The 26005-nt window shown below is 40.3% G+C and overlaps 1 protein-coding gene, 1 non-coding gene and 1 pseudogene across 6 annotated transcripts in view; 1 reads left to right on the top strand and 2 right to left on the bottom strand.

The window, feature by feature from the left end:
• NVL (nuclear VCP like) overlaps positions 1 to 26005 on the top strand; it is a 104918-nt gene that overhangs the window by 26018 nt on the left and 52895 nt on the right. For all 5 annotated transcript variants that reach the window (XR_745172.3, XM_003930311.4, XM_010340908.3 and 2 more), the window contains 10 exons: positions 1176 to 1305; positions 1420 to 1496; positions 2368 to 2502; positions 5239 to 5340; positions 10308 to 10425; positions 12518 to 12662; positions 16102 to 16351; positions 17881 to 18099; positions 19572 to 19676; positions 25716 to 25778. Coding sequence is in view for 4 of the 5 variants with exons in the window: in XM_003930311.4 (XP_003930360.3) it covers positions 1176 to 1305; positions 1420 to 1496; positions 2368 to 2502; positions 5239 to 5340; positions 10308 to 10425; positions 12518 to 12662; positions 16102 to 16351; positions 17881 to 18099; positions 19572 to 19676; positions 25716 to 25778 (1344 nt within the window). In the remaining variant the exon portion in view is untranslated. The remainder of the gene's footprint in view (positions 1 to 1175; positions 1306 to 1419; positions 1497 to 2367; positions 2503 to 5238; positions 5341 to 10307; positions 10426 to 12517; positions 12663 to 16101; positions 16352 to 17880; positions 18100 to 19571; positions 19677 to 25715; positions 25779 to 26005) is intronic.
• On the bottom strand, positions 858 to 964 carry LOC120362106 (U6 spliceosomal RNA). Its single transcript, XR_005578103.2, has one exon. It is a non-coding gene; the product is annotated as a U6 spliceosomal RNA (small nuclear RNA).
• On the bottom strand, positions 21877 to 21985 carry LOC120362088 (5S ribosomal RNA; annotated as a pseudogene).

The raw sequence follows: 26005 nt of genomic DNA, 5'->3' as shown, positions 1-26005 counted from the left end.
TCCAGGCTGGTCTTTAACTCCTGAGCACAAGCAATCTACCTGCCTCAGCCTGAATTATACTTAAAAACACGTTTTTTTTGGGGGGGGTTGGAATATTGCTACATTGCTCAGGCTAGAGTGCAGTCACTTTTCACAGGCATGATCACAGAACATTATAGTCTTGAAACCTTAGGCTCAAATGGTCTTAGCCTCCCCAGTAGCTGGAGCTACAGGTGTGTGCCAGTGTGCTTGGCTGAATTATCCTTTTTATGGCTGTCAAAGCAGCTCTGTAGTCATATTTAATTTAGTGAATCATCAGCTGTCAGATGAAGACAACCATGTAGAAGACCAGTGAGAAATAAAAGGCAAATATCAGTGTCCTTAATCAAGGAGTTCACAGTTCAGTGAGAGAAACAGAGATAAGTGAATCACTCATACAAGGCAGATTATGGCAACTAATAGTTGCAAATGCGGTATCCTGGGAATGTGAGGAAGAGATTAAATCTAACTGAAAGAAGGCCAGGCATGGTGGCTCATGCCTGTAGTCCCAGCACTTTGAGAGGCTGAGGCAAGCAGATCACCTGAGGTCAGGAGTTCGAGACCAGCCTGGCCAACATCTCAAAACCCCATCTCTACTAATAATATAAAAATTAGCTGGGTGTGGTGGTGGGCATTTGCAGTCCCAGCTACTTAGGAGGCTGAGGCAGGAGAATCACTTGAACCTGGGAGGCAGAGGTTGCAGTGAGCTGAGATCGTGCCATTGCGCTCCAATCTGGGCTTCAAGAGTGAAACTCCGTCTCAAAAAAGAAAAAGAAAAACTGTATAAATCTGGAAAAGAAGCATTTAAATGTTAAGATTTAGTTTTTTTACTCCCCCCCCGCCATATGGAATGCTTCACAAATTTCCATGTGATCCTTGCACAGGGGCCATGCTAATTTTCTGTGTATTGTTCCAATTTTTGTATATGTGCTGCCAAAGCCAGCACCAGATGTTAAGATTTAAACTGAGGTTTAAGGCAATGAGGAGACGGACATTCCCAATAGACTGCATCTTTGAGCAAAGAGGTTGGGAATAGTTAACAGAGGTGAAAATGCTAGGGCAGGAATGAATTTTCTTTATAATGTCCCTCTTTAAAAAATAAAAGTTATTGGCATAGAATTTTAAGCATGGCATATTTAAATTTATTTTCTTTCCAGGATTCAAAAGAGTCTTCTCTTTTGGAGAGTGATATTAAACGGAAAGGCAGGCTAAAAAATAAAGGAAGCAAAAGGAAGAAAGATCTTCAGGAAGTAGATGGAGAAATTGAAGCTGTCCTGCAAAAGAAAGGTAAGGTGTGAGTCTTGTTGGTGACAGTGGTCATGTTTGCATTGAGAGAAGCATCATTCTATGAGTTACTACTGAATCATTAATCTTTTAATCTCCTCCTTTTTTGTTTACCAGCTAAAGCCGGGGGGTTAGAATTCCAGATCTCCAACATGAAGTTTGAAGATGTGGGAGGCAATGATATGACCTTAAAAGTTAGTGCAAATTCAGAATTTTACCTCAAATGGCTATGTTACTAATCAGTTATGAGAGAAGGCGTATCTCTTTGTTTCTAATATGAACTGGGTATAAGAGAAGAAACTGGGAAGGTTGAGAAGGGCAAACCTGACCTGTACCCTTTAGGGCATTGCAGGAGAAAAGATGCATACTATTTTCGACTTTTCTATTATTTTAATTATAGTGCACATAAGATCCATGCTTTATAAGTAATATTATCTTTTTTTTTTTTTTTTTTTTGAGACAGAGTGTCGCTCTTTTTACCCAGGCTGGAGTGCAATGGTGCGATCTCGGCTCATCGCAACCTCCGCCTCCTGGGTTCAAGCAATTCTCCTGCCTCAGCCTCCTGAGTAGCTGGGATTACAGGCACGCGCCACCATGCCCAGCTAATTTTTTGTATTTTTAGTAGAGACGGGGTTTCACCATGTTGACCGGGATGGTCTCAATCTCTCGACCTCGTGATCCACCCGCCTCGGCCTCCCAAAGTGCTGGGATTACAGGCTTGAGCCACCGCGCCCGGCCAGTAATATTATCTTAACAGTACTAATAGTTTTGGTAACTTTATTTTTAATGCCTACTCTTTTCCATCTGCCATGCTAGTTACTCTGCATTACATCCTCATTGCATCCTCAAGGTAGATAATGTCACAGCTTAGGAAATAGAACCTTCTTGGAGAGGTTAGAGCTGAAATCACGCAGTAGGTACCAGAGCCAGGATTCAAACTCTGTTCTGAGTCTAAAGTGTATATTCTGCCTGCCTACTCCATTTCACTGCTCCAAAAAATAGGACATTTCATTCTACTTTGATTTTTCTGTTTTCAAAGACGTCTTTGTGCTTGTCCTCTGCCAGGAGGTCTGCAAGATGCTCATTCACATGCGTCACCCAGAGGTGTACCACCACCTGGGCGTCGTGCCCCCTCGTGGAGTTCTTCTTCATGGGCCACCAGGCTGTGGAAAGACATTACTTGCACATGCAATTGCTGGGGTGAGGATTGCTGACACTTGTTTGCTTTTGCTCCTTTTGTTGTTATTATTTGTTTTTGTTTTTTTCTCTTTTGTCAACTTAAACCAGACCTGGCATTCTTCAGGAAGAGAATATAGTCATTGGAACTGATCCCTTTGTTACCATGCTGGTATTATTTGTGGTATTTATTCATTTAGTTTATTTTTTGCTTCTCAGGAGCAACTTGAGGAATTTATTTTTAGTGTATGTAATTGTATATGGCAAGAGTTAGGTAGAAAATAAAATAATACAGTTTCAAACAAACCTTTTTATTAACACATGGGTTACATTTTAGTTACTTTGCTTTCCCTTTAGGCCAATAGTTATTTTATTTTATTTCTTTCTTTAAGACAGAGTTTCACTGTTGCCCAGGCTGGAGTGCAGTGGTGCAATCATGGCTCACTGCAGCATCAACCTTCCAGGCTCAAGTGGTTCTTCCACCTCAGCCTCCCAAGTAGTGGAACCGCAAACACACCACCACACCCAGCTAATGTTTTTGGGTGTTTTTTTTTTTTTTTTTTTTTGTAGAGACAGAATCCCACTGTGTTGTCTAGGCGGTCTTAAACTCCTGGCCTCAAGCAGTCCTCCTCAGTCTTCCAGAATGCTGGGATTACAGGCATGGGCCACTGCACCTGCCCTCCCAGTGGTTCTTAGGAGCAATAAAATAAGAAAACTAGGGTTATATTACTTTTCATACAGCTAAATTTATTCAGAATTTCTATTTAGAGTTATGTTTTTATACTTTTTAGTTTTAAAATAGTTCTTTCTAAAATGGTAATAATAGACACTTATTTTGTAAAATTAAGTTAGCAATCTTATTTTAGCCCGCTCAGATTTTTCAGAAACTGTATTAGGCAGTAATGTAAAGTATCTGAGTAACTTCAGTTAGAAAAATAGCATGCTGGCTGGGCACGGTGACTCATGCCTGTAATCCCAGCACTTTGGGAGGCCGAGGCAGGTAGATCACCTGAGGTCAGGAGTTTGAGACCAGCCTGACCAACACAGAGAAACCCATTTTACTAAAAATACGAAATTAGCCAGACGTGGTGGCGCATGCTTGTAATCCCAACTACTTGGGAGGCTGAGGCGGGAGAATCACTTGAACCTGGGAGGCAGAATTTGCCATGAGCCAAGATCGCACCATTGTACTTCAGCCTGGGCAACAAGAGCAAGACTCCATTTCAAGAAAAAAAAAAAAGAAAGAAAAATAGCATGCTGAACCAAGCACTAATACAATAATGTTCTATGAAAGAAAATCATTTGTAAAGGGAGACTTGATTGGTTTGCTTCATTTTTGTTGAATAATTCTATGACATCATCACTGCATGCCAGACTTTGGAATATAGTATTAAGTACGACAATTCTAGTTCTAATATGAGAGAGACATTAATTGGTCATTGATACAAACAAATGCTGTACATAGTAACAACTGTAATAAGTGGAAGACAAGACAAGAAGTGCAAAATGCTATGTGGTATGTTGGGATTCCCAAATTAGAGCTGGATTCAACAAAGATACGATTGGGAAAGTGAAATTTCAACCACGGGAATGGGACAACAGTAGTGTCTCTTCTCTCTTTTTTTTTTAGACACATTCTCATTCTCTTGCCTAGGCTGAGTGCAGTTGCATGATCACAGCTCCTGCAGCCTCGACCTCTCAGGCTGAGGTGATCCCCCTGCCTCAGCCTTGCAAGTAGCTGGGACTGCAGGCATGCATTAGCATGCCTGGCTAATTTATTGTTTTTTATAGAGATGGGGTCTCACTGTGTTGCCCAGGCTGATCTCAAACTCCAAGCACTCCTCCCTCCTGGACCTCCCAAAATGCTGGGATTACAGGCATGGGCCTCCACGCCTGGTCTCTTCTTAAAGAGTCTCCCTCTTCTGACTAATAACTGGCTACTCTCTGGGTTAGGATTTGGAGAAATACTAGCAGGATGCATGGGAAATATCTGTGTCACAACCCTTGCTATTTTTTCCTCAGCAGTTGGGTAAGAATTATTTTGATAGGCCAGGCATGGTGGCTCACTCCTGTAACCCCAGCACTTTGGGAGGCTGAAGTAGGAGGATTGCTTGAGGCTAGGAGTTTTAGACTAGCCTGGGCAACATAGTGAGACAGTCTCTATATCAAAACAAAGAATTGCTTTGGCTCAGCCCTAAGTGGGGGATAACATATATATCTCTTGAGAGTCAAGAGCCTTTATTCAGAAAAGATAATAGAATTTTGTAGTGACATATATAAAATAAAAAGATAATAGTATCCACTTAAACGTGTTTACATAAAACCATTGATTTTTTTTTTTTTTTAACGGAGTCTCTCCCTTGTTGCTCAGGCTGGAGTGCAATGGCATGATCTCAGCTCACCACAGCTTCCTGCCTCAGCCTCCTGTGTGGCTGGGATTACAGGCATGCACCACCACACCCGGCCAATTTTGTATTTTTAGTAGAAATCGGGTTTCTCCATGTTGGTCAGGCTGGTCTCGAACTCCTGACCTCAGGTGATCCACCCACCTCGGCCTCCCAAAGTGCTGGGATCACAGATGTCAGCCACTGCGCCTGGCCAAAACCATTGATTTTTAAATAGTGTTTTTCACTGGGCCAACATAAAAAGATGAAGTTCCTCGGGAAGCTAGCTATTTAAAAAATTTGAGGAGACTGGATAAAGAAAAAGTAGGAAAATTAAAATTTGAATATTTAGTTATTCTTTTATGTGTCCGCCTAGGAACTTGACCTGCCGATTTTGAAAGTGGCTGCTCCAGAGATTGTGTCTGGAGTATCCGGAGAGTCTGAGCAGAAGCTGAGAGAACTATTCGAGCAAGCTGTGGTGAGTCAGTGATTAATGCCAGGTGGTCAGACGCTACCAGCTTCTATTAAAGATCCTGCTTTTTCTGATGCTAGTATTTGTTAACCCACTCACTAGCCATTCTTTTATTAAATAAACATGGTAATTTGTTATGCATGATGGCTAAATATTTAAAGTAGATTTAGTGATACCAGCTGTTGGATAAGTAACCCTTTTCATTTAAAATCAAACATAAATTTAATTGGTTAGAAATTCTGTGCTGTCATACCCTGTAGTCATATGTTGAAAGTATATTATCCTTATGATATTTTCCACTCACTTTTACTTTCCTCAACTTAAGTTTGGCCTAAAAACTTGTAAGCAATGTAAAAATTGTCATTTAGGATATTATAAAAACAACCATAAAAATGGCAGAATAAATTGTCATTCCTTACTAGTAAACTAGGGTAATAATAATACCAAAATCTCATGTGGCTGAGACTGTTAATTGAAAGACTTCTTATAAAACCTTTGATATGGTGCCTTGCACACAGCACAAGCCCTGTAAATATTAGCTGTAAATTATTTACACTTGAGCAAATATCACCAGTGTTTAAAACTAAAAAATGGTGAAAAGTTTAATTTTATGTCATTGTTAGCATTGCCAATATATAGTAGGTGATGAATTTCCAATACAACTAATAGAAGCCTATGTGAAATTAGAAGAGAAATTTAAGCAGTAATTGAGAAAAAAAAATTTAAATAACAAGAATAGGTAGTCCATCTACTTGGTTATTGTATGGGCTGACATAGAAAGAGGTGTGGGCAACACTAGGAGGATAAAGAGAAAAAGGGTGGAAAGGCAGGGTGGAAAGCAAAGCTGAACTCTTTTGGGTGCTACCTGTTTTCCAAAAACAGGTCTATTCCATTGTTAAATTGGCATGCATAGCCACAGGCGAGTAAATTTTGTGTGTATGGTAAACACAATGATCAATAAAGATAACAGACAAATGGCATCTTTAGGTTGTTGGTTCTGTGTTTAAAGCTCTCACTAAACCAGTACTGGGCCAGTAAAGTACCTCACAGTAGATGCCCAGTAAATACATGGCTTAGCACCCCACTTTTCCTGGTTCCCTCTTCCCTAATGAGTACAGGAAAGCATGTGGAACAGAGAACAAAAAAGGTGAAATCCAATCAAGTGATACTTTGTTGAAAACCGTGCTTCCTTTAGGCCACATTCCAATGACCATCATTTATTTTTTTCCCCCCATTCAACTTTCCAGGTCACTGATGAGTACTAATGTGCTTGTTTTCTGATACTGTTGGTCTCTGTAATTTTACTCTTTTCTAACTGGATTACGTATCTAGCAGTCATAGGCGTCTTTTGCAAACATTGCCATAAGGATGATTAGGGAAGAGAGCCAGCTACTGATAGGCTAAATATCTTTCCCTTTAAAATGTGGTGGTTCTAGGCCGGGCGCGGTAGCTCAAGCCTGTAATCCCAGCACTTTGGGAGGCCGAGGCGGGTGGATCACGAGGTCAAGAGATCGAGACCATCCTGGTCAACATGGTGAAACACTGTCTCTACTAAAAAAACAAAAAATTAGCTGGGCATGGTGGTGCGTGCTTATAATACCAGCTACTCAGGAGGCTGAGGCAGGAGAATTGCCTGAACCCAGGAGGTGGAGGCGGAGATCGCACCATTGCACTCCAGCTTGGGTAACAAAAGTGAAACTCTGTCTCAAAAAAAAAAAAAAAAAAATGTGGTGGTTCCCATGGTTTTGAGATGCCTTAAGGGAGGCTGACAGCCTTACTTAGCATAATCACTGTCACTCCTAAACTGATTGAGTAAAATGATTTAGATTATAAATGTAGATATTTTTCTTCAATTTTTTTCATTTTAACTGATCTTTATCTCTTTTTTGTAGTAAAATATATATATAACAGAATTTACCATTTTTTTTTTTTTTTTTTTTTTTTTGAGATGGAGTTTCACTCTTGTTACCCAGGCTGGAGTGCAATGGCACGACCTCGGCTCACCGCAACCTCCGCCTCCTGGGTTCAGGCAATTCTCCTGTCTCAGCCTCCTGAGTAGCTGGGATTACAGGCATGAGCCACCATGCCCAGCTAATTTTTTGTATTTTTAGTAGAGACGGGGTTTCACCTTGTTGACCAAGATGGTCTCCATCTCTTGACCTTGTGATCCACCCGCCTCAGCCTCCCAAAGTGCTGGGATTACAGGCTTGAGCCACCGCGCCCGGCGCCCAGAATTTACCATTTTTTAAGTTTTTGTAAATCATTTCTTTCGTGATGATTTAGAGGGACCAGTACAGATATTTCATAAATAATACCTGGCAGTTTTCTAACCAGTTGAGTAATTTGTTGCACAATAAGGCACCTAACATCTTTCAGCAAGGAATACATTAAATTTGAATAGTAAAGGCACTACACAATGAATTAGGACACAATTTAAATTTGTTTTAAATGTTTCTTTGGGGAAGAGGACACTACACTTCTATTCAGTGAAGAAAAACATTTTTACAGTCCAGAGGTCTTTTATTTTTTAACACCTATTATACCATGAATTCATAGGGAAGAGGATCCAGCAGCCCAGGCTCCTTCCTATTGCTTCTCACAGAGTGCACTTCTCTGGGTGGAGCAAGCTGGCACTTTCCCCTTGGTTTCCTTTTTCTGATCATTTTCTGTCACGCGTTTCAGAAAGCTATCTCTGTTCTTAGAGTGCTTAATGTGCTCAGTACACACACTGATTCTCTTGACAAGAATCTTGCCCTTGTTTCTTTACAACAATGCCAGCAGCATCCTGGGTAATATTATAGACTCTCCTGTTTTGCAGTGGTAACACTTGGGGGGCATTCCTTTTTGAACAGTACCCATTCCCTTGATGTCTACCATATCTCCTTCCTTCCTTCCTTCCTTCCTTTCTTCCTTCCTTCCTCCCTTCCTCCCTCCCTTCCTCCCTTTCCCTCCCTTCCTTCCTTTTCCTCCCTCCCTCCCATCCTTCCTTCCTTCCTCCCTCACTTCCTTTCCCTCCCTTCCTTCCTTTCCCTGCCTCCCTTCCTCCCTCCCTCTGTTCCTCCCTTCCTTTCTTTCCCTCCCTCTCTTCCTCCCTTCCTGTCTTTCCCTCCCTCCCTTCCTCCCTTCCTTCCTTTCCCTCCCTCCCTCCCTCCCTTCCTCCCTCCCTTCCTTCCTTTCCCCCCCTCCCTCCCTCCCTTCCTTCCTTTCTTTTTGACAGACTCTCATTCTGTTGCCCAGGCTGAAGTGCATTGGCAAAATCTTTGTGGAGTGCAGTGGCATGATCTCAGCTCACTTCAACCTCTGCCTTCTGGGTTCAAATGATTCTCCTGCCTCAGCCTCTCTAGTAGCTGGAATTACAGACATGTACCACCACATACAGCCAATTTTTATATGTTTAGTAGAGACAGGGTTTCTCCATGTTGGCCAGGCTGGTCTTGAGCTCCTGACCTCTGGTGATCCACCCTCCTCGGCTGCCCAAAGTGCTGGGATTACAGGCATGAGCCATGGCGCCCAGCCTACAATATCTCATTTCTTATAGATTCACATATATGTACAGCCAAAGGAACAGCTGCATGTTTTCTGAAAGGCCTAGAGAATATCAGGTGCCTCTCCTCTTTCCCTTTGTGTTCATCATTTTGGTGAATTGCTGGAAGATGGCAGTTCCAGCTGAAAAGGCCATTTTAAACATTTCTAAGTGTACAATTCTGTGGCAGTAAGTACATTCACATTGTTGTGTAATCATTACCCCCATCCGTTTCCAGAGCATCTTCATGTTCCCAAACAGTAACTCCCCATTCATCTCTCCCACCAGTCCCTGGCCACCACCACCATTCTGCTTTTTGTCTCAATGAATTTGACCACTCTTGGTAGCTGATTGTTACATCTTAATTTATTCTTTCAGAATGCTATCTAGTTTATTTCTTAAAAACAAAACAACAAAACTGGAGGCAATCATTACACTGATGTATTCGAACTTAACCATCCTTTCCTTATTCAATGTAGTCTTTAAAATAAGCTTCTGGTACTTTTCAGTGTGAATGCTGAGAAAGTTCTGGAGATGGATAGTGGTAGCGTTTACACAACAGTCTGAAAGTATTTAATGCCACTAAACTGTATACCCAAAGTGGTTAGAATGGTAAATTCTATGTATATTTTACCACACATTGTTTAAAAAGCTTCTGATGCTTCTCAAATTTCCTCTTACAGCAAATCATAGAGAAAGACTTGGAAACTTTTATGTTGGTAGAAACCCTCATAATGTTTCTAGTAAGCTTGGGTTTGCTAATTTAAAGTTTATGAACTTTTTTTTTTTTTTTTTTTTTGAGACAGAGCTTCGCTCGTTACCCAGGCTAGAGTGCAATGGCGTGATCTCGGCTCACCGCAACCTCCGCCTCCTGGGTTCAGGCAATTCTCCTGCCTCAGCCTCCTGAGTAGCTGGGATTACAGGCACGCGCCACCATGCTCAGCTAATTTTTTGTATTTTTAGTAGAGACGGGGTTTCACCATGTTGACCAGGATGGTCTCGATCTCTTGACCTCGTGATCCACCCGCCTCGGCCTCCCAAAGTGCTGGGATTACAGGCATGAGCCACTGTGCCCGGCAAACTTGTTGTTTTTAATTTTTTTTCTGTGCATATGCTTATTCAAAATCATTGTTTCTATTTCATAGCATAGCAAATGTGACTAATTTACAAAAGAATTTCAGTAGATTTATCACAAAACATGCATTGATGAAAACACTATAAATGTGTTGCCCTCTCAGCAGTCTCTTACTGTGTACTTATAAGCATCTTGGTTCTTTTATCTAAGTCAGATAAAAATCAGAAGTAATACACGTGAACTGCCTTCTTTAGGGTTATTCTTTGGCAAATAATCCTTGAACTTTAAGATTTTCCGAAAAATGTATATGCTTAACTGTGCTTTAGTATAGGTGATATATTTATGGTTGTCTTTATGTGATATTTTTATTTCTAGTCAAATGCACCATGTATCATTTTCATTGATGAAATTGATGCTATTACACCCAAAAGAGAAGTTGCTTCAAAGGATATGGAACGAAGAATTGTAGCCCAACTCCTAACCTGCATGGATGGTCAGTTTAAAATAATGAATTCATTTTAAGATAATAAATGTTTTAAAATACTGTAATACATAAAGATATAAAATATTCAAATAGTAAATATCAAATAGTGTAAAAAAAAAAATAGTCGTACTGGGCACAGTGGCTCACACCTATAATCCTAACACTTTGGGAGGCTAAAGGAGGAGGATTGCGTGAGCCTAGTAGTTTGAGGCCATCCTGGGCAACATGGCAACACCCCACCTCTAAAAATAAATAAGAAGAAATAGCACATATTTTGTGTACACAAGAAAATCTGAAGTACATATTTTATGTTTTTGCATTACCAGGTTGTAGGTTGCTTCTTCTAATTGATTGATTGATTGCTTGATTGATTGATGAGATAGAGTGTTGCTCTGTCACCCAGGCTGGAATGCAGTGACATAATCATATCTCACTGCAGCCTTGACCTCCTGGGCTTAAGTTATCCTCCCATGTAAGCCTCCCAAGTAGTTGGGACCCCAAGTGTGCACCGCCATGCCTGGCTTTTTTTTTCTTTGAGACAGAGTCTCACTCTGTCACCCAGGATGGAGTGCAATGGCATAATCTCACATCGCTGCAACCTCCGCCTGCTGGGTTCAAGTGATTCTCCTGCTTCACCTCCCAAGTAGCTGGGATTACAGATGCATGCCACTACACCTGGCTAATTTTTATATTTTTAGTAGAGGCAGGGTTTTGTCATGTTGGCCAGTCTGGTCTCAAACTCCTGGCCTCAGGTGATCCATCGCTCTCAGCCTCGCAAAGTGCTGGGATTACAGGCATGAGCCGCTATGCCCAGGATCTTGTATTTTTATTTTTATTTTTAAAGACAGGATCTCACTATGTTGCCCAGGCTTGTCTCGAACTCCTGGGCTCAAGCAATCTTTCTGCTCAGCCTCCCAAAGTGCTGGGATTCTGTTTTATTTCTATCTAAAATTTTCTTGCCATGTCTCTGAGGCCTGTATTATGAGAAAAGCTTTTATAGCTCCCTGCTGGCTAAAGGACACACTGTATAAACTCCTGATGATTTAATTAGCATCTTACTGCCTTCTTGTTACCTGTGAGGGAGAATAACCTCAGACTCCTTGCTGTTCAATCCTGGTTCAGTTGAGAGAAATAATACTTAAGAAAGGTAAGATTTGGCCGGGCACGGTGGCTCAAGCCTGTAATCCCAGCACTTTGGGAGGCCGAGGCGGGTGAATCACGAGGTCAAGAGATAGACACCGTCCTGGTCAACATGGTGAAACCCCGTCTCTACTAAAAATACAAAACATTAGCTGGGCATGGTGGCGCGTGCCTGTAATCCCAGCTACTCAGGAAGCTGAGGCAGGAGAATTGCCTGAACCCAGGAGGCGGAGGTTGCAGTGAGCCAAGATCGCGCCATTGCACTCCAGCCTGGGTAACAAGAGCGAAACTCCATCTAAAAAAAAAAAAAGAAGAAAAAAGAAAGAAAGGTAAGATTTAAGCCCTCAGTTTTGCCCATTCCTAGAAATGCATCCCTAGGTTAAGCCAGAACAGCTGAAGACTATTTTGTATTCCCCTGCTCGAATTAATTTTATCAATCTGTTCTGAGACACAGACTCCTGCATCCTCCCAGCCTTCCTGTTGTTGTCCTGCTCACCTTGCCTGGATGTGCCATGCATGCTTGGCCCTGTGTGCTTTTACTCATCTCTTTCTTCTATGTAGAATTCCACTAACCTATATATCTGCTGGTTAAAATTCTGTTTACCCTTCAAGCCCTTTCTGAAACATTACCACCTCCATGGCCCCTCCCTTATTCCTCAGTTGGAATTCATCATGTCTTTTCTTACATCTGTTATTATACTTCACAAAATGTGTCTTATGCCATTTTTTTTATTTACATACTCAGTGTTTCTCAATAGATTGTGAACTGCTGAGGACAGAGTTTGTATTTTATTTATCCTCCTCAAACCTTTTACGTATTTGACATTTAATAAATATTGGTTTATATGTGTGTTGCTGTCAAAATCTGTAATACTTTCTCTTTAACCATGAAATGATTTCTGAAAGCATTATTGCCCTCAATGTCAAGTGCTTTGTTCACCACTCCTCTGTCTCTTACTAGATTTGAATAATGTGGCTGCTACAGCCCGGGTCCTAGTTATTGGAGCTACTAATCGACCAGACTCATTAGACCCTGCTTTGAGACGTGCTGGAAGGTTCGACCGAGAAATATGCCTAGGTATCCCAGACGAAGCATCCAGGGAAAGGTATATTATAGCATGAAGTTTGTATACCACTAAGTCATCTTAACTGAATGCTTTGAAAGTAAGAAATACCATGTAGCCTTTTCTTTCTCTCCCATTTTCTTTTTGTGCCAGTTAAACTGATTTGAAAAAGGAGAAGCCCACGTTAAGAAAACCACTTATGGCTGGGTGCAGTGGCTCACACCTATAATCCCAGCACTTTGGGAGGCTGAGGCAGGTTGATCTTGAGGCTGGGAGTTCAAGACCATTTAAGCCTGGCCAGGATGGTGAAACCCTGTCTCTACCAAAAAAAAAATACAGAAATCAGCAGGGCTTGGTGGCGCACACCTGCAATCTCAGCTACTCAGGAGGCCAAGGAAGAGAATTGCTTGAACCTGGGAGGCAAAGGTTGCAGTGAGCTGAGATTGCGCCACTGCACTCCAGCCTGGGTGACAGAGTGAGACTCTGTCTCAAAAAAAAAAAAAAGCCATTTATGCCTAGGTGCAGTGGCTCATGCCTGTAGTCCCAACACTTTGGGAGGCCAGGGCAGGAGGATCACTTGAGGCCAGGAATTTGAGCCTGGGGAACATAGTGCCACCCTGTCTCTACAGAAAATAAAATTAGCTGGGTACACACCTATAGTCCTACTACTCAGGAGACTGAAGCACAGGAGGATTGCTTGAGCCCACGAGTTTACGGTAAGCTGTGATTGTACTGCTGCACTCCAACCTGGGTGACAGAGGTAGGCCCCACCTCTGTAAAAAAGAAGAAAACAATTTAGTCATCAGTAGGATAATTGTTTTAGGTTGTTTTTTCAGAAGTAATAATGGACTTAAGGTATCCATACTCATTTGTCTGGTCTGAATTAACAATGGCTTGCTTTCTTTAGTTGGCTGACCAGGTTAGCAGCAATGTCTGGAGCTATGGAATACAGCAGTGCCATCTGTTCCACATATAGGTTAAATCTGAGTACTGTGGTGTGGACAGTTAGACTTGCAAAAAGAAAAAAAAAAATCTGAGTACCTTTGTTGCATATTGCACTAACTTGCCTGAGACCACAGGTTCTGTTACCAGTAATGAAATGGCAGCCAGAAAGTTGAAAGCTGTTTGCTGCAGCACCAGCCTTTCCTAGTAATTGAGCAAACGAGTCATGTCCTTAGAGCAAATAAACATCCTCCAGTAACCCGAAATATAACCTCATAAGCAAAACTGTCTACTGCACTGTTGAGGTGGTAGAGTAGAAATCTGGTTAAGAAATGTTCTGAAATATTAGACCGAATGCAGTGACTCACCACCTGTAGTCCTAGCACTTTGGGAGGCCGAGACAGGCACATCACCTGAAGTCATAAGTTTGAGACCAGCCTGGCGAACATGACAAAACCCTGTCTAAATTTGCATAGTAGCAAATTGTGTGTGTCTTTTGGAAATAGTCCTTTAGTGAAGTTTTCTTGATTCCCATTATTCAGAGTATCAAAGTGAAATTTTAAAAAAAATTGTCAGTAATGTTTATCTGCTTCTGTTCTGCTCACTCACTTACATGATCCCAAATGATTTTTCTATCATTTATTCTTTATTAGCTTGACATTTGAAAATATTAGTGTTCTTTACAAATTTATTAATTTCAAAATACGTTTTTCTTGTCCAAGTTAGTTTATAATATCAAAATATGTAAATAAAAATTAACATTTATTGGGCAGTAACTATGGATCAGCCACTGTTTTATGTACTTTGCATGTATTCATTTGTAGCAATAACCCTCTGAATAAGTGCTGCTGTAGTATAGATTTACTAAATGAAGAAACTGAAGCACAAAGATTAAGTAACTGTCCCAGATTACAAAGGATAATAGAGCTGGTATTCAAACTTTTGCAGTTTGGCTTCAGACCTTTCATCCTGAATATCTTTTTTTTTTATTTTTCCCAGATGGAATCCTGCTCTGTCACCCAGGCTGGAATGCAGTGGCACAATCTTGGCTCACGGCAACCTCTGCCTCTCATGTATCTGGGATTACAAGTGCCCGCCACCATGCCCAGATAATTTTTGTATGTTTAGTTGAGATGGGCTTTTGCCTGGTTGGCCAGGCTGATCTCAAACTGTTGACGTCAGGTGATCTGCCTGCCTCAGCCTCCCAAAGTGCTGGGATTGTTGCTATGAGCTACCACATCTGGCCTCATACTGAATATTTTTACTGCTTTTAAGTTTTAATTTGGTAGGTCTTATCAGAAATTGTTCAAGGTATTCCTTTAATAGCAGTTATCTAGAAGTCCAGATTTTTATTTATTTATTTTTATTTTTATTTTTATTTTATTTATTTATTTATTTATTTATCTATTTATTGAGACGGAGTTTTGCACTTGTTACCCAGGCTGGAGTGCAATGGCACGATCTCGGCTCACTGCAACCTCCGCCTCCTGGGTTCAAGCAATTCTCCTGCCTCAGCCTCCTGAGTAGCTGGGACTAAAGGCACGCGCCACCATGCCCAGCTAATGTTTTGTATTTTTAGTAGAGACAGGGTTTCACCATGTTGACCAGGATGGTTTTGATCTCTTGACCTCGTGATCCTCCTGCCTCAGCCTCCCAAAGTGCTGGGATTACAGGCTTGAGCCACCACGCCCGGCTATTTTTTTTTAAGATGGGCTTTCACCATGATGGCCAGGCTGGTCTTTAACTCCTGACCTCAGGTGATCCACCCACCTCAGCCTCCCAAAGTGCTAGGATTACAGGCGTGAGCCAGTGCACCCGGCCAGATTTTTATAGATACCATGTTGCCAGTTAGGTTGAACAAAAGTTTTCACATATGTAGTACAGGGGATGAACAATGTAAAGATAAAGTTGGAGAAGTAACTGTCCTAATATAAAATGGGAAGTATATGGCAAGATAATTTTCAATGATGAAGAGAATTAATGGTTTGCGTCAATGCGGGGGCTTTTATTTCTGGTAGATATCCATTTAATCTACTCTAAAAGTACGCTCATAAGTTATTTATCTCATTTCCCCTGTAATGTTGTAAATACTTAAAGGCAAAATATATATTTTTTAAATTCTATGGCTGGACATGGTGGCTCAGGCCTGTAATTCCAGCACTTTGGGAGGCCGAGGTGGGCGGATCACCAGGTCAGGAGATCCAAGACCATTCTGGCTAACATGGTGAAACCCCATCTCTTAAAAAAAAAAAGAAAAAAAAGAAAAAAATAAACACATAAATAAATAAAATTTTATGTATTCCTCACAGTACTTAGTATGGTTCCTAACAAAGCAGATATTTACCATGATCCTTTCTGGAATAAGATGGGACATGTAATAATGACTTAGCATTTGTTGAGTGAATAGACTATTTGATCTTATATAGTATCCATTTTAATACCATTGGCAGAGGTGAAGGACTTCAAGTAAATATATTTGGTGACTTGTTTTTAGTATTAGATTAGGAATCTGAAATTTTTTTCTCTGTCTTTTCTACAGAATACTTCAAACATTGTGCAGAAAACTGAAGCTTCCTCAAGCTTTTGATTTCTGTCACTTAGCACACCTGACTCCAGGCTTTGTTGGTGCTGATCTGATGGCACTGTGCCGAGAGGCAGCAATGTGTGCAGTCAATAGAGTCTTAATGAAGCTACAGGAACAGCAGAAAAAAGATCCTGAAATTGAAGATTTGCCATCTAAAGGAGTCCAGGAGGAAAGGCTGGGAACTGAGCCTACTTCTGAAACACAGGTGTTTTCTCTAAAGGCACCTTAAATTGTCCTTTTAATGTTCTTCGTGTTATCTTACATTGAAGCAAGGGTCAATATAGTTGAGGTTTATTATTTCCTGTTTTATTGTCATTCAGTCTTTAAAATAATTATTGGTTATACCCACAATGTGTATAATTTCAAAAATTCGAGTTATTTTATGTTTAGTTTATTCTGAATAAATTTATTTTACAGTAATGATTATGAAATTCTGGAATGGGGTTGGCAGACTGTGGCCTACCCACCCACCACCTGTTTTTGTAAAGTTATGTTGGAACACAGCCATGTTCATTTGTATACTTGTCTGTTTCTGCTTTCATTTCACGGCAGAATTCACACAGGAGTCTGCAGCAGAGACCGTGGTCCACAAAGTCTACAGTGTTTACGAGCTAGTCCTTTACACAAAAAGATTGTCAACCCCTGTTTTGACATTGGCATTTAATTATATCTGCTGGTTAGCTTTTGGTTAGGTAGATTATGATGGTCTGTTGACACAACAATATCCAGGTCTTAGTTGCAGATAGCTCTGGAGGACAGTTTTGTGAATGAGAGGGAACATTTATCAGTCTAAGATCAGTATGAAATTTTTTAGTTTTGTGAGAATTGAAAAGTCAATTATATATAGCATTTTATAGCTTGCACAGTTGGCTTCTGTGTTGTATAATTTGATCCCCGTGACCTTATATAAATACCATTATTTTCCCCATTTTATAATCAAAGGCCCTAAGCTTAAGAGAGAGGTTGTAATTTGCCCAAGGCCATACAACCTCTACTTTATAGAGCAGGAGCTTAAATACAGATCTTTTGTTCTCAGATAATTTGTTTTTTTCTTAGTCATTTGAAACTGCAATTACTTCCGTAAAATATAACAAACTCATTTATTTTATAATATTGCATGGAATATAAAACCATCAGATTTCATTTAAAAAATTGCATATAAATTAATATTTTACAAATTGAATTAATTGGTTACCTGTTTTTTAGAATTGTCTTTTCATGTTCTTCACAATGCAAGAAATCTGCCTTAAAAGTTTAAGATTTGATAGTAATAAGAAAATTGCCTTGCCTCTACTTAATTGGTAAACCATCAAGGAACCATATTAATGAATTATACTACCTCCAGCATAACTTTGTTTTAATTTCATCAGAATTCAGCTGATGAATTTCATTGAATATTTATAAATGAAACATGGGAAATATCATGGTTGCTGAAATGAATATTTGCCAACTGCTTATATTTGCTATACTTAGCCCTAAAAATAGTATGTAGAAATCATTCTTATATATTTAATTATAATTATAATTGGTGTATCTTTACTTGACCAGAGCATTTTACTCCTTTAGAGTAAAATGAACATGTCTCATGTTAGAGAGAAAATTATTGAAATACATAGAAGTTCAGGCTAGATTACAGAAATACTGTGGTAGAAATTTTAACAAGTAGAAAATGTAACTGTCAATAACTGTTGTGGTGGCTTTTTATTTTTTTCCCCCTCAATTATTCCCTTCAAGGATGAATTACAAAGGCTGCTGGGGTTGCTAAGAGACCAAGATCCCCTCTCAGAGGAGCAGATGCAAGGACTGTGCATTGAACTGAATGATTTCATTGTTGCTCTATCCTCAGTCCAACCCTCTGCCAAAAGGGAAGGCTTTGTCACTGTCCCTAATGTGACATGGGCAGATATTGGTGCCCTGGAAGACATTAGAGAGGAGCTCACCATGGCAATATTGGTAGGTATATCAGCTCCCAAATATTATTGGCATGTCATGGATTAAGGACCAGAGATAAAGCTCCATGCATGTGTACTACGTTCTGTGTCTAAACTGACTTGAGTATAGTTACTGTGTCTAAACTGACTTGAATAGAACACTTTTTTCAAGTGCCCCCACAGTTTTTCTTTTGTTTGAGATCCAATTTATTTGCTCACTTTTTAAAATTGATGTATCATAGTTGTAAATATTTTGGGGGTACATATGGTATTTTGATACATGTATTAAATGGGTAATGACGAAGTCAGAGTAACTGGGATGTTTGTCGCCTCAAATGTTTGTGTTTTCTTTGTGTTGGGAACATTATACTTTTTTTCTTCTAGCTATTTTGAAATATACTTTTTCCTTCTAGCTATTTTGAAATACGCTTTTTTTTTTTTTTTTTTGAGACAGAGTTTCGCTCTTGTTACCCAGGCTGGAGTGCAATGGCACGGTCTCGGCTCACCGCAACCTCCGCCTCCTGGGTTCAGGCAGTTCTCCTGCCTCAGCCACCTGAGTAGCTGGGATTACAGGTGCACACTGCCACGCTCAGCTAATTTTTTGTATTAGTAGAGATGGGGTTTCACCATGTTGCCCAGGCTCGTCTTGAAGTCCTGAGCTCAGGCAATCTGCCCACCTCAGCCTCCCGAAGTGCTAGGATTACAGGCATGAGCCACCATGCCTGGCCAATTTTTATTTACTTTACTTTTCTACTAACCATTCATGGTTCATTAATTGAAATATGATGGACTTAGAGGTATGTACTACTGAAGGAAAAAATACTCTGGAATTAATAGTGAACAGATCTTTGGCTTTTAGCTATGCGAAAGTTACTGCTGCATCTCATTTCAGAGACCATTGCCTAAACATTTTATAGCATATAAATTTAAATGGTTTTCCAAAAAATCTTTGTTGAAATACTATATTGTTATGTCTAAACTGTTCTTAGATGCTATGTTTAAGTATAAATTCCTCAAGCTCAAGGACTTTTCTTTTTATCACCACAGAGCATGAACAGGTAAACCAGGTACTGTTTACATCTTCAGGCCTCACAGTCATGTTGAAAATATGTCTGAGAGGCCGCACGCAGTGGCTTATGCCTGTAATCCCAGCACTTTGGGAGGCTGAGGCAAGTGGATCACCTGAGGTCAGGAGTTCAAGACTAGCCTGGCCAACGTAGTGAAATCCTGTCTCTACCAAAAATACAAAAATTAGCTGGGCATGGTGGCATGTGCCAGTAGTCCTACTTGCTCAGGACACTGAGATGGGAGGTTTGCTTGAACCCAGGAGGCAGAAGTTGCAGTGAGCTGAGATAGCACCCCTGTACTCCAGCCTGGGTGACAGAAGGAGACTAAAAAAAAAGAGAAAATATATATCTAGAGTTAATATGAACCTGCAGTATAAAGTGGACATGTAGTGGATTCCCATATCTGTTCCGATATTATTCTTTCCAGGCACCAGTACGCAACCCAGACCAGTTCAAAGCTCTTGGCTTGGTGACTCCGGCTGGGGTCCTCCTTGCTGGTCCTCCTGGCTGTGGGAAGACTCTGCTGGCGAAGGTATGATATGAATTCAATTGCATGTAATTTGTTACTATCAGATGGATAATATGAATTTAACTTTAAATATTATAGTGAGATAAATCTTATGCATGATTTTTATTAGAAGTTCATTTTAGCAAAAGTGACAACTTTCTTCATGAAAGTTTCCTACTTTTGTAAATTACAAAGGCACATGATTGAAAAATGTTTAGATTGGCCAAGCGCAGTGGCTCAGGCCTGTATTCCCAGCACTTCGGGGGGCCAAGGAGGGCAGATCATGAGGTGAGGAGATCAATACCATCCTGGCTAACATAGTGAAACCCTGTCTCTACAAAAACACAAAAAATTAGCTGGGCATGGTGGTGTGCCTGTAGTCCCAGCTACTCGGCAGGCTGAGGCAGAATTGCTTGAACCTGGGAGGCAGAGGTTGCAGTGAGCCAAGATGGTGCCATTGCACTCCAGTCTGGGCGACAGAGCAAGACTGTCTCAAAAAAAAAAAAAAAGAAAGAAAGAAAGAAAGAAAAATGTTTAGATCAACCGTAATCCCATCAATTTTAACATAACAATTATTATACTTTCTGTGTATTATATTTTGGCATTCTAGTGAGTAGTAGTCCATAGTTTTAGTTCTTACCTGACTTGGTTTCCTGCTTTGGTACTGTTATTGTTTACAACTTAAATATTTTCCTCTATATTTCTTATAATTGTTTTCTAAAATTGTTTTTTCATAATAGAAAATAATAATAAGCAAAAAGGAAAAGCATTGTATATAATTCTGTCACTACTACCTGCTACTAACCATTGTTTCATTTCATTGTCAATCCCTCAGATATTTTTCTGTGCATACATATCAAAGTAATATCTAACTTTTACATGCATTTTTACAAATATAAGCTTTTTAGACATATTTTTCTCACTTAGCCATACTTCCTGAACATCTTCACATCAATATATATTGATACATATCAATATTTTTTCTTTTTCTACATATCAATATTTTTAAAACCTGCATAAAACTCTACCATAAAGACAGATGTTCTATTTAATGGAAGTGATCCCATATTGAAACAACACGACTCTAAATGGTTTTGCACTTACATTTTTGTACCTTTAATAATTATATTAGAATACATTTCTAAATAATATTCCAGTCAAAGGAATGTATGTTTTTAAAACTTTTGAGCCATATTAAAGTGCCTTCCTAAAGGTTTTCACCAGTTTTTACCTTTGTATAAATAGGGTATGAGTATCCATTTTCCCCACACCCTAAACTAGTGATGGCCATGAAAGTAACTTTTAATAGTGGACAATTTAATAGATAAAAATGCCAGCTTATAGTTTAAGTCGCATTTTAAATATTACTAATTTTTTTTGGCCAGGCGTAGTGGCTTATGTCTGGAATTCCAGTGCTTTGGGAGGCCGAGGCAGTGGATCACTTGAGCACAGGATTTTGAGACCAGCCTGGGCAACATGGTGAAACCCTGGTCTCTACCAAAGTAAATTACAAAAATTAGCCAGGTGTGATGGTGCATGCCTGTAATCCTAGCTACTCGGGAGGCTGAGGCACAAGAATTGCTTGAACCCAGGAGGCAGAGGTTGCAGTGAGCCAAGATCACACCACTGCACACTAGCCTGGTTGACAGAGTGAAACTCTGTCTCAAAAAAAAAAATGTTTAGGCTGGGCACGGTGGCTCACGCCTGTAATCCCAGCACTTAGGGAGGCCAAGGCAGGGAGATCACAAGGTCAGGAGATCAAGGCCATCCTGGCCAACATGGTGAAACCCTGTCTCTACTAAAAATGCAAAAATTAGCTGGGTGTGGTGACGGCTGCCTGTAATCCCAGCTATCTGGTAAGCTGAGACAGGAGAATCACTTGAATCCAAAAGGCTGAGGTTGCAGGGAGCTGCGATAGCACCACTGCACTCCAGCCTCGTAACAGAGACTCTGCCTAAAAAACAAAAAGTTTATTTTTCTTGTGAATTGTCTATTCATATCCTTTCCTGTTTTTCTAATGGCATACATGTGGTTTTCTTTCTTATTTATAATCACTTTATATATTAAGATTTGTTATTTATAAATGTCGATCAGTTTATATTGAGTATTTAATTTTATTAACCGTGTTTGACACCTTGAGCTTTTTTTTGTTTGTTTTATTTTTATGTGGGCAAATTTCTGTCTTTTTGTGTGTGGTGTTTTTTTTTGTTGTTTTTTTTTTTGAAGTCTACATCACCCAGTATTCCCAGGCGGTCTCCCATCCAAGTACTAACCAGGCCCGACTCTGCTTTGCTTCCAAGATCAGATGCATTTAGGGTGGTATGGCTGTAGACTCTTTTTGTGATTTTTTTTTCCCCCCATTGGAATCAGGCTTATTAGAACTCTCTTCCCTATATGTAAAGTATGTTATCCATCATTTTTTTTCTTCTTTTTTTAAAATCTGTTCTAAAACATCCTGTTACAGCATATCCATCATTTTTAATGTCTGTATAATATTACATTCATAAGTGCTTCATCCTTACCAACTTTTCAAAATATTTTTGATTACTTCTAAGAAATTAAAATTAATAACATTTTCAACAAGTACCATAGCAACCAAATTGTAACTACTCAGTAAATGTCAAATATCCGTAGTGCTATGTGTAAAACTTACTTTTATTTATATTACTGGTTTTCCTTGTTTAATGCTTTCAGTACTCTTACAAGGCATTGCTTTCAGGGAGCTGGGTATGGAGGTAGGAGAGAACAACATAGTCATTGATCTACATTTTTTTCACAATAGTTTTGGAAAGCTATATCTGGAAAGAAGGTTCTGCATGCTGTTGTGTGAATTCTCCAGGTCAATGCAGTTCCCTTTCATGTGTTCTTAGAGTGTTTATTTATTTTTTTTTGAGACGGAGTTTCGCTCTTGTAACCCAGGCTGGAGTGCCATGGCGCGATCTCGGCTCACCGCAACCTCCGCCTCCTGGATTCAGGCAATTCTCCTGCCCCAGCCTCCTGAGTAGCTGGGATTACAGGCACGTGCCACCATGCCCCGCTAATTTTTTGTGTTTTTAGTAGAGACGGGGTTTCACCATGTTGACCAGGACGGTCTCTATCTCTTGACCTCGTGATCCACCTGCCTCGACCTCCCAAAGTGCTGGGATTACAGGCTTGAGCCACTGCTCCCGGCCTTAGAGTGTTTATTAATTAGTTACATCTGCCTTTGAGTAGTCCTGTTCACAGCAGAAAGGAGGTAGCTTGGATAACTTAAAAAGCACATATAGTACTAAAACATCATAGATGCACATTTCTCCTCTTCTCCCTGCTACTAAACTGCCAACAATTAAGGACCACTGTGTTTAGTCAGGTTTCTTTTATCTGATCTGTGGGAGCAGGGACTCTTACCTAGGACTGCATGGATGGACTTCACAGTTTCACTGGATCTATGAACCCAGGCAATGTATTGTGTATATATGCATTGTTTCTGGGGAAGAGTGTTCGCAACAACTTTCATCAGGTTCTCCAAGGGGTGCTACCTACCCAAGAATCCAGAAATAGAAATGTCCTTGAATGGCAGGTGCAAGGTGTGACCTAGAATAAAGTTAAGGGACAAGTTGTAGGTCAGAACCTAGAGACCTAGAGTTGCATATAAAATTAGGTATTTGGCTGATCTTGATTGTTTTGTTACTCAGGATAACAAAATAATAACAATTTTTCTTGGCACCTGCACATACTAAGTATGTAACTAGCATAAAGTCAGGGCATGAAGTTACTGGAACCAACAAGCTGAAAACTGTTGATGGATAAGAATGAAACTGAAAAGAATATAGTAGAAATCATTTACTCATCTAGAACTAGTATATAGCATGGAAACAGAGCTCGTGACACTAAGCACAAGATTCTTTGCCAGAAATTGAAGTGCTAGGGATAAATTAGTGAACAAGATACATACTGTAATGGAATTTACTATCTGCAAGAGGCCAACAGTAAATAAGTGAACGTAAAACAATAAAATTGGGTGGGATGCAGTGACTCACACCTATAATCCCAGCACTTTGGGAAGCTGAGGCGGGTGGACCACCTGAGGTCAGGAGTTTGAGACCAGCATGGCCAACATGGTGAAACCCCGTCTTTACTAAAAATAAAAAAATTAGCTGGGCGTAGTGGCGCATACCTGTGATCTCAGCTACTAGGGAGGCTGAGGCAGGAGAATAGCTTGAAGTGGGACCCGGGAGGCAGAGGTTGTAGTGAGTGGTGCTCATGCCATTTGCATTTTTCAAAGAGTCTTCTGACTGTTATATGGAAAATGGATTGGAAGAAAGCAAGAGTGAAAGGAGAACAGAGGCCGGGCCATGGTGGCTCATGCCTGTAATGCCAGAACTTTGGGAGGCCAAAGTGGGCAGATGACTGAGCTTATGAGTTCAAGACCAGCTTGAGCAACATGGCAAAATATCATCACTACAAAGAGTACAAAAATCAGCCTGGCATGGTGGTGTGCACCTGTAGTCCCAGCAACTTGGGAGGCTGACCTGGGAGAATTGCTTGATCCTGGGAGGCAGAGGTTAGGGGTTGGAGAGGGTTGGGATAGTAAGAATCAGAAGTCCAATTTTGAAAGTGATAGGTTTGAAATGCTTGTATAATTCAAGTGGTGATGCTGTGGAATAAGTGGAACAGATCGGGAGCTCAGATACCAGGTTCTAAGAGTAGGAAAGAACTCCTCCCTGATTATTTTGAAGTTCTGATTGATTTTATTCAGGTTTCACCTCTGCATTCAGATTGTAATTCTTAGACTCTTCTACACATACAACTATACAGCCTGATACTGATGTCTTTAATTTTTCATTTGTAAACGAATGAATGATTACTTTCATCCCATGAGGTATTTCTTGAGTACAGAGACTAGTATTTCACTGGAATGCCAAACTAGGACTGTAAATGTATTTACATAAGCATGTGTATGTAAACAAATGTTCACATAAATATTTGTGTCATTTCCATTTGATTTGTAGCCTTAGTAATTCTTAGAAAGTCATAGGGTTCAACCTGGGCAATGTGACAAAACCCTGCCTCTACCAAAAAAATACAAAAATTAGCTGAGTGTGGTGGCATACTCCTATAGTCCTGGCTTCTCGGAAGGCTGAGGTGAGAAGATTGCCTGAACCTGGGATGTTTAGATTGCAGTGTGCTGTGGCCTCACTACTGCACTCCAGCCTGGGAAACGGCAAGACTCTGTCTAAAAAAAAAAATTAAATGTGAAATTTTTTTTTAAAAGTTGTAGGTTAACATTTCCTTTGATTTTCCCTTTATCCATTCCCCCTTTCTCATTTATTTGTCTTTTCCCTTATCTTTTTTTTTTTTTTTTTTTTGAGACGGAGTTTCACTCTTGTTACCCAGGCTGGAGTGCAATGGCACGATCTCGGCTCACCGCAACCTCCGTCTCCTGGGTTCAGGCAATTCTCCTGCCTTAGCCTCCTGAGTAGCTGGGATTACAGGCATGCGCCACCATGCCCAGCTAATTTTTTGTATTTTTAGTAGAGATGGGGTTTCACCATGTTAACCAGGATGATCTCGATCTCTTGACCTCGTGATCCACCTGCCTCGGCCTCCCAAAGTGCTGGGATTATAGACGTGAGCCACTGCGCCCGGCCTTTTTTTTTTTTTTTCTTTGAGACAGAATCTTGCTCTGTCACCCAGGCTGGAGTGCAGTGGTGCAGTCTGGGCTCACTGCAACCTCTGCCTCCTGGGTACAAGCAGTTCTTCTGTCTCAGCCTCCCAGGCAGCTGAGACTGTAGGCTCATGCCACCACACTCAGCTAATTTTTGTATTTTTAGTAGAGATGGGGTTTCACCATGTTGGTCAGGCTGGTCTCGAACTCCTGACCTCAGGTGATCCACCCACCTCGGCCTCCCAAAGTGTTGGGATTATAGGCGTGAGCCACTAATAAGAAAGAGGTAACTATTAATATAAAAAGGGAGACACAGACTTAAGACCACAAAAAGTCCTTGCATTGTCACACATCATTATTGTTATTATTATCTTACCGTGTATTTGCCTTATTCGTGTCTTGTTTCCTCTTACTAGGCTGTTGCAAATGAGTCTGGACTAAATTTTATATCTGTCAAGGGCCCCGAATTACTAAACATGGTAAGTTATTGAGCATGAGACATTATTTTAGATTAGAAAGAATAATGGTCATGCAAATTGTGGGGTAAAATGTTCTCAGATCTTGAGCAGTTGTGGTATTTTGATATTTAAAATCAGTGCTGTAGGAGTGAGGAGGGTGAGCTTTGCTCTCCTCTGCTACTTTGTGTGTATAAATGCTTTCTCAATTAAGTCTATTAACTTCTGAGCTTTTACCACAACTAGAAGCA

The sequence above is a fragment of the Saimiri boliviensis genome, chromosome 14 (assembly GCF_048565385.1).
Source record: "Saimiri boliviensis isolate mSaiBol1 chromosome 14, mSaiBol1.pri, whole genome shotgun sequence".
Taxonomy (NCBI): Eukaryota; Metazoa; Chordata; class Mammalia; order Primates; family Cebidae; genus Saimiri; species Saimiri boliviensis.
This window is presented reverse-complemented; position numbering and strand designations above follow the sequence as displayed.